Source organism: Nematostella vectensis, chromosome 3 (genome assembly GCF_932526225.1).
Source record: "Nematostella vectensis chromosome 3, jaNemVect1.1, whole genome shotgun sequence".
In the NCBI taxonomy this organism is placed as follows: domain Eukaryota; kingdom Metazoa; phylum Cnidaria; class Anthozoa; order Actiniaria; family Edwardsiidae; genus Nematostella; species Nematostella vectensis.
Window position 1 is genome coordinate 18,305,717 of NC_064036.1, and position 8,292 is coordinate 18,314,008.

General features: G+C 39.5%; 1 protein-coding gene across 1 annotated transcript; it reads left to right on the forward strand.

Annotated features, from left to right (window-relative positions):
- Window positions 1–2,344: 2,344 nt before the first annotated feature.
- LOC116616269 lies at window positions 2,345–3,912 on the forward strand. The gene is made up of 3 exons (XM_032378333.2): window positions 2,345–2,763; window positions 3,010–3,117; window positions 3,618–3,912. Exons 1-3 carry the CDS (start codon window positions 2,518–2,520, stop codon window positions 3,654–3,656), a joined length of 393 nt encoding a protein of 130 aa, XP_032234224.1. The 5' UTR covers window positions 2,345–2,517; the 3' UTR covers window positions 3,657–3,912.
- The last annotated feature ends 4,380 nt before the right edge of the window (window positions 3,913–8,292 follow it).

Genomic DNA, 8,292 nt, shown 5'->3' on the forward strand with positions numbered 1-8,292 from the left:
AGCATTGTTTTTTATATGAATCTCTCAGGGTTAAAAATTCCTCGGACCACACCCAATGTGCTATCTCTTAAGCACTTTCAGTAATAATTTAGGATTTGCCTCCATTGTATTCATTTTTGAGTAGCCAGTATGGGTGGATCCAGGGTTTCTAAAACCAACAGGCCAAAGGGTGGGTGCACCAATATGTAATGCATGACAGGAGATGTATTTGTGGAGTTTAGTTTCATAACATTTTTCTGAATAATCAGTTGTGGTACATGAAAACTTTAGTAGTGGGTCTATGGGGGTGGGGGGTTCAAACCTCCCCTTAGGCTTTCTTTTTTTATTGTTTTCAGTGTATCTTTTCACCCCAAAATCGTTACGAAGGTAAAATAATGACGAACAGGAATATGCTCATTTAAGCTATTATTGCATTATTGTTATATATTTGTTAAAGTAGAGTCACATTTTTTTCAAATAGAGTCATTCATTTCTCCCCCTTGGCAAAAAGCTAGATCCGGCCCTGAACTACAGTATGGCATCTAAATCTTTGGAATGCTGTTAAATCCTTGATATATTCTTCACAAGGTCAATGCTTGTTAGAATTGTGTTTTGATAAAAATATACATAGTGGAACTTCTATAAAGGGAAATAAGAATTGACCATTAGACTCTTGAAAAAACATTCTCGTTAATGTGACACCTTGGAATTTGACAGCCTTTTTCACACCAAGTTTTAGTATTTTGTTAACTTTTATACTACATATTTAATATTATTGAATGAGTGGTTGCTAGATCCATTTTGAGGGGCCAATACAATTCATAATTACATGGCAGTAAAATTTGACATATTTTTAACCTCATTAAATAAAACATTCTAGAGACACCAAGATCCCCTCTAAAACTTCCCCTATCAGTCAACACATAAAGGTGTTAAATGCTGGCTCCGCTTTTAGGCAGTGCCAAAATCTATATATTAGTAATACCTGAAAAATAAAGTGCCAGTTCTTCTGTAGTCTTTCTAGTATACCAGTTCGTGTGTAGCCTTTCTTGTTATACCACTTTGAAATTAAGTGTCAGTTCGAGTTGTCTCGCGTGTTTTGTAAGGTATGTTCGTGAGATGTGCTCGTGAGGTATGTTCATGAGATGTGCTCGTGAGGTGCGTCCGTGAGATGTGCTCGTGACGTTTGTTCGTGAGGTGTGTCCGTGATGTATGTTCATAAGATGTGTTCGTAAGATGCGTTCGTGAGATGTTCCGTTTAGAAAATAAAAAAGTATTTTACAGGTTAAAAAACAAAACGAAAGTTAACAAAGGAAATATCACAAATCTAAAAGACATTTCCTTTGTTCATACACTCAAGAGTGGCGCCAGAATGAGGTGATTCCGGAACTTACGAGGGTGTATATAAATGCCGGTGTATAATATTAAATGCTTCTAGCTCTCTCCGATAGCCGCGCAAAACAAATCGCTCCTCGTTTGTATCGCAGTTCTTCCTTGATTCTTTTCACACGCTGTGATGGAAACCACGAGGCGCCTAGAAAATCAGAAATGTTTAGCAATTTTCCGCCAAATAGCAATCAATAAGTGGTTTCTACAGGACGCTTCACGCCTCCGCAGGCTCCTTCTTGGTGGCAAGCAGTTCAAATAGACTTTTTTGCGCTCTATAAGCAGGCAGAATGTTGCAAATATATATATATTTTTTGCAAAATAAATATACAATCAATGACATATATTTAACGTATTCTTCGAAATCTACTTTCTTTTTAATTTTCTGTATGTTTATCAAATTTTACTATGTGGGAAAGCTCATAAAAGTCTTAGCAGTCTGACAGAGGAACTTTGCGTTTTGTTTCTATTTCGATCCAGGATCTTGAATCGATATTTGATGACGACAGACAAATCGTCAAAACTAAAATCAATCTTGGATCAACATTTTTGTATCTTTTACCAACAAAATCTTGGATCAAAACAAATGTCGAATAATCAAAATTATGTTCTATGTCGTCGATAAAACGAACTTGAGTAGGTAGTAATAAACCCTGGTTTGACCAGTTTCATAACTCCAGCTGTTCGCCTTTTTCGCTGTTATGAAAACGTTACCGGAGAAAAGCAGCAATTATTCGTAAGCCATGGGTTGTCTAAGAATTGCTGATTTTTTCCGTTTTATTGGAAACCTTTTTTGGAGACTTTCAAGGAATTCATCTAACATTCAAGCTGGTTTCCGTCTTGCTTATAAATTCCACGCGACTTTGCTTAAAACTTTCTGTTATGTTCGGAGCAGCTATGAAACGTGTTCCGTAAAAGGGAAAATCAATTATACGCAGATGACAAAAAGTTATCAGTTTTTTCTAAATTGCGCTCTGTATTTAGAGCGTAATTGCTGTGCGTCACAAGATAGTTCAAACTAGAACTTTCCAAAGTGGCCAACGAAGTGTAGCTCGGATAGATTTAATCACTGTACGTCACGGATAATTGGACCATCTGGTCCTTTTGCGGGCATAAAGGAGGACAAGTTAGACCACTCTTTACTAGATCATCATGCTCAACTTGAAAGTAATAGGTTTGCTGTTAGCGATCTCCGTCGTTATAGCACAAGAAAACAAAGAAGAAATCGTCCTTCAAGAGTTTCCTGAGGGCAGGTTGGCTGAAGATGAGAAGAGCAAAGGAAAAGATGATTACGCCGGGACGGCCCAGCAGGCGTTCGACCCGACTTGCTTGATCTGGACCCGCAGACAAACTTGCAATAACCGAAAGAAAAAGCGACAATTAAAAAAAACAGAAAAGGTAAGATCTTTGAAAAAAAAGGAACACCAACATTAGAAACTAGGGGATCGCGTGTAAAAAGTTCCGTACCACTTCCATAACCGAACAAGGAAGTTTGTTTTTTTAAATTATCTGTCGAATTCATCGCCTTATTTCAACGCCGTCAGCGAGGATCTCCAAAATGCCTGAAAAAAGATAACGTTGTTTACGTGAAATAGATAAAGAATAAATAATTAATAATGATTAATATCTTAAAATTATTTCCAGGATTATCAACAGATCTTTCGCGATGATACAACATCGTCTAGTTACACACTCGAGAAACGACGAGCGCGACCCGACAAGCGCATGCGCACTATACAACACCAGAACGAGGTAAACAACACGCGATCTCAATTCTCTAGTAATAACCTCACCATATTACGGGCTTTGGTACCCTTGAGTGAAGGAAAGGTCTTATTTCAACTTATACCATTCGTCGAGTCATATTCTATTAAACCTTTTTTTAAAAATTTATTTTTTTCAGGTATTTTTATTCGCAAGTTGAATACATCTACCAAGTCGGTCAACTTGCGAAAAAAACCCTGAAAAAAAAAACTAAAAACGGTTAAGTATGTAGAAAACAATTTGAATATTGCAGCTAATACTTCACAATGAGTGAAAGTGTAAGCGTAAAAGAAAAAGAACAAGGAAAATAGTTTGGTTTTTGCGTGGGACTTAATATCTTCCTCCTTGGCCCAATTTCATTTCCAGTGCCCACGCGTACCGTTGTACCATAAGCCCACGAACCATTGTACCATAAGCGGCTTCCACCTGCTCCTCAACACTTGTGCGCATGCGTTATAACATTCATGATATTGTGTGCTTTGTTTCAGAGAATCGACAGAAGTCAGGAAGCACAAGTGCTCACGTAGATGTCCCACATGGAATACTCAAGCTGATGTTACAGACCTCGGACAGTATCACTCTTCATGGACTCTAGCTACCTACACTACAACAAATGCTGCAATATATCTAACGCGATTTTACGCAAAATCATCTCGCTTTACAATAACACTAATAGATTTATGGTATTATGAAATAATTTATATAAATTAAAGATTTTAGATTTGATGTTTAGTTAAGATAATATCATATGGGCTTGCACAATAAAGAAACCATAATGAGAAATAGTCAGTCCATTGTTATTTTACTTTTGTCAAGAGAGAAGAAAGTTTCGCTCTTGTCTGTCAGAACGTAACAATCCTCGGGGAAATATATGGTGAGCCCACAGTACCAAAGGCCCACAGTACCAAAGCGCATGCGTAGGCAGGGCATTTTTTAATTACCAAATGTGGGTGGGGCTAAAAGCTCAATTTTGTTGTAATTTCCTCTGACGCGTGACAGATGAGCGGCTGTTCAAATAATAGTTTATGCTATAAACCGTTTTGAATCTTCTTTCTAAAATACCGCACTAGCAACACAACTCAAGACATAAATAATTATGTCCTTAAATATTCGGGGGTGAGCCCATTTGAAGTTTTAAACATAAGTTAACATTTCAGACGCCACACTCGCTTATTAAATGACTCTATTCCCAGAGTAGCAAAAAGTTCCCCTGATGGGTGGTCCCATTTTACATCCATTATTATTCGGGCAGCTCTCGTCTGTAAAAGGATCATGGCGTCGGTTTGCTTTTTGAAACTGTCGCCCCAAATTACAGCCCCATAATCCATAATAGGCTGGATGAGAGCGTTATAGAACGATATTCTGGCACTTACAGTTAAGAACTTTTTTGTTTGCTTCAGCTGATTTTCTTTAATATGGATTCAACATGTAAATCCCAAGACAGAGTGCTGTCAAGTTGGAGACCCAAGCTTGGCTGATGATACTCTCTCCAGACTGTTGTTGACAATGAAGACATTTAGAGTTTCACCTGAAGATGTTATCTCACGTAGCTTAGGCTCACTACAAACAATCATTGACTTGGCCTTGTCACAGTTTAGTGCCATTCAATTTTCTATAGCCCAGGTATTGAAAGAGGACAACTCAGCACACAGAGATGTCGCTACTTCGTCTATCTCACCGGATGCTAGTTGTGTAATGTCGTCAGCATACATTTTGGTCATGGTGCGCGAGTTGAGAAGGGGTAGATTATTCTCGAATATAATAAATAGTAATGGACCCAGGATGGAGCCTGAGGTACATCTGATAATACTTGAAGATCATTGGAGAGTTTCTGTTGACGATGACAGGGGCAAAAAATGGCAAAATTAAAATTACAAGGTTGTGTTATTTTTGGTTGATATTTTGCCTAGAGGTTACTTGCATTATATAAAACAAAATAAGCATTAGTATTTTTTGGTGGATGACCCATTCTTGAGATGTGATTGGGCAAAGTTGCCATAAATGATAAGAAAGAAGCAATTTCGCCCAAATTGGGCAATTTCAGACAAATTAGTCTTACAATTTGCAATATCTCTAGAACGGATTATCTACCCAAAAATACTAAAGCTTATTTTGGTTAATATTACACAAGGAACATCTATGCAAAAAATAAAGCGAATATAAGTTAACACTTGCTTACAATTTAAACTTTGCCATTTTTTGCTCCTGTCGTTGACGATCCATTAGGTAGGAGTTCAACCATGATATTGTTGACACAGAGAGATTCATACCTGCCAACCCCCAGACTTGAAAAACCGGGAGATTATTTTAGGGGGGGGTGGGGTGAGGGGATTAGCAAATCACAAGAGTTTTGCTCAACGGTGTGTGTGTTCTTTTGTTCTCTTATTGTTGTTGGGTACCCTGTAGTTAGGCGAAAGAAAAAAAAAATGATGAGTAAAATAAGTCTGTTTTTACAGATATTCATTCAACTTTGTAACCAATATTCTGAATAATATATTCAATCGATATTATGCTTGTACAATCTCAGTTTATATCTATTTGATAAAATATGATAAAATGGCGAAAACTTTGACCGAAATTTACTTGTGTTGCAATTACTTTTTGGTAAAACACTATTGACTGGACTAATGGTTCGATGTCAAGACCATCAATTTCAACTACTTTTTGAGAGGCCAGCATTTTTATTCCATCGTATCCTGACCACAGAGCGCCTAAAAATTCTATTTGATGAGCCTTGAAGTTTGTATTGTGGCCGGCATGATTTACAACTACAAACTCGCGCGAAAAGGGCTCCAAAGTATGAGCCAATTTCTCAACAATTCGCACGAAAATGTTCAAACTTGATTGGTCGATATATGCAAGCATTTTGGTATTGCGGTAGTCCTGTGGTCTACAAGAAACGCCTAAGAAGGCTCTTTGATTATTTAGATCTTAAAGCTGCATTGTCACCAGTTTACTTCCGGAGGTCCGACGGAAACCTCAAAACAAAAGAATCTATTAAAATCCGAGATATTTAACAGGCCATCCGCTCTAAATTATCAATCACATCCTCGAAGAAACTTCCAATAGACACACTGCTTTCAATATTTTGAAATATTTTTCGCGTTTTTCGTTTAAAATCACCGGATATTGTTAGGAAATCGACCGGAAGTAAACTGGTGACAATGCGGCTTTAACATGCGTTGCATGTTGACGCGTAAACTCACTAATGTTCAACTGATTTATATCACCAGCTATGATGATCTTAGCATTAGGGTTCTCCAGTAAAATCTGGTCACACGTATCAGACATGAAGTCAAGTAATTCAGCTGCATCATAGACTGGGTTTGGAGGGTGGTATATACTAGCCGCATAAGATTCTGAGTTTGGTGTTGTTATTATGCACCAAACAGTCTCAGATTCGAAACTAGCAGCTACATTGAGCACTTTGATCTTCCAATCATTTCGGCAGATGATTGCAACCCCTCCACCAGCTCTGAGATCCGCTCGGTCCTTCCTTACCATCACATAACCATCAGGGCAGATCAAGTGCGATAGAATCTATTTATTCAACCATGACTCAGAGACGAAGCATATGTCGATCTTATTTGAGCTCAGCTCAGCATAAAGAGCCGGGGCTGCGTCGGGCTTGGCAAGAGATCTGGCATTAAGAACCATGCGCTTTGGGACTATTCTAGGAGCAGTGGGTCCTGAGAAAGGTTTACTCAACGAGAGAGTTTGCGTTCGTGTCGTTTTCCTTTCGTGACAGCCATTGCGTGACCAATTTGAAATAACAACAGGAATCTTGTAAACTTTGCTGTTTAGTCTTTCCTTGACCTTTTTCCCGGCCCTGCATCGTCTATATAGTTCCGGCGAACTGGACAGTGATCTAAGTTGTCTGGTCCCGGGTTCCATCCGACGTCCATTGAAGTTGTCAAATCTGGCGGGAACGGATGAAGAAGAGAAATATGTCCACGCTTGTGCCATATGCTAATCGGCCTGAACGAAAACTTGGCCAATCTTAGCCTCCAAGGCAGCAAATTCCTCACGGTTACTCTCGAATACGCTGAGTAGCCTCTTATATTATAGTAATGAGGGGCATTGAGGTTCCCCATCCAAGACCCAGCGATAAAAGCGATGAAAAACATCGCGAGTTTCAAATTGGCTGCCATGTCCGGCGCTAGTACATTCACCGATCATCAGGTGCACCGAGGTGCATCAGATGCACCGAGCATCAGGTGGACATGTCTCTCTCTCGAGACAATGGGCAGAAAGCTAATTGGTCTGTAGTTGTTCACACTGAGACGGTTACCAGCTTTGAAAACAGGAGTAACTTTCGCCAGAGTTTCCATGCGGTGGGAAGGTTGATTTAGACATGTAAGGCTGACTAGTACCTGGTTTTACCTCCTGATGGTAAACCTTGCAATAGATCACACGTAAGGCCGACTACTACCTGGTCTTACCCCCTGATGGTAAACCTTGTACTAGAACACACGTAAGGCTGACTAGTACCTGGTCTTTCCTCCTGATGGTAAACCTTGTAATAGATCACACGTAAGGCCGACTACTACCTGGTCTTACCCCCTGATGGTAAACCTTGTACTAGAACACACGTAAGGCCGACTCCTACCTGGTCTTACCTCCTTATGGTAAACCTTGTACTAGAACACACGTAAGACCGACTAGTACCTGGTCTTACCTCCTTATGGTAAACCTTGTACTAGAACACACGTAAGGATAACTAGTACCTGGTCTTACCTCCTGATGGTAAACCTTGTAATAGATCACACGTAAGGCCGACTAGTACCTGGTCTGACCCACTGATGGTAAACCTTGTACTAGAACACATGTAAGGCTGACTAGTACCTGGTCTTACCTCCTGATGGTAAACCTTGTAATAGATCACACGTAAGGCCGACTAGTACCTGGTCTGACCCACTGATGGTAAACCTTGTACTAGAACACACGTAAGACCGACTAGTACCTGGTCTTACCTCCTGATGGTAAACCTTGTACTAGAACACACGTAAGGATAACTAGTACCTGGTCTTACCTCCTGATGGTAAACCTTGTACTAGAACACACGTTAAGGCTGACTAGTACCTGGTCTTACCTCATAGAGATAAACCTAGTACTAGAACACACACACGACTGCATTTCAAAGGGGTCATATCCTATACATAT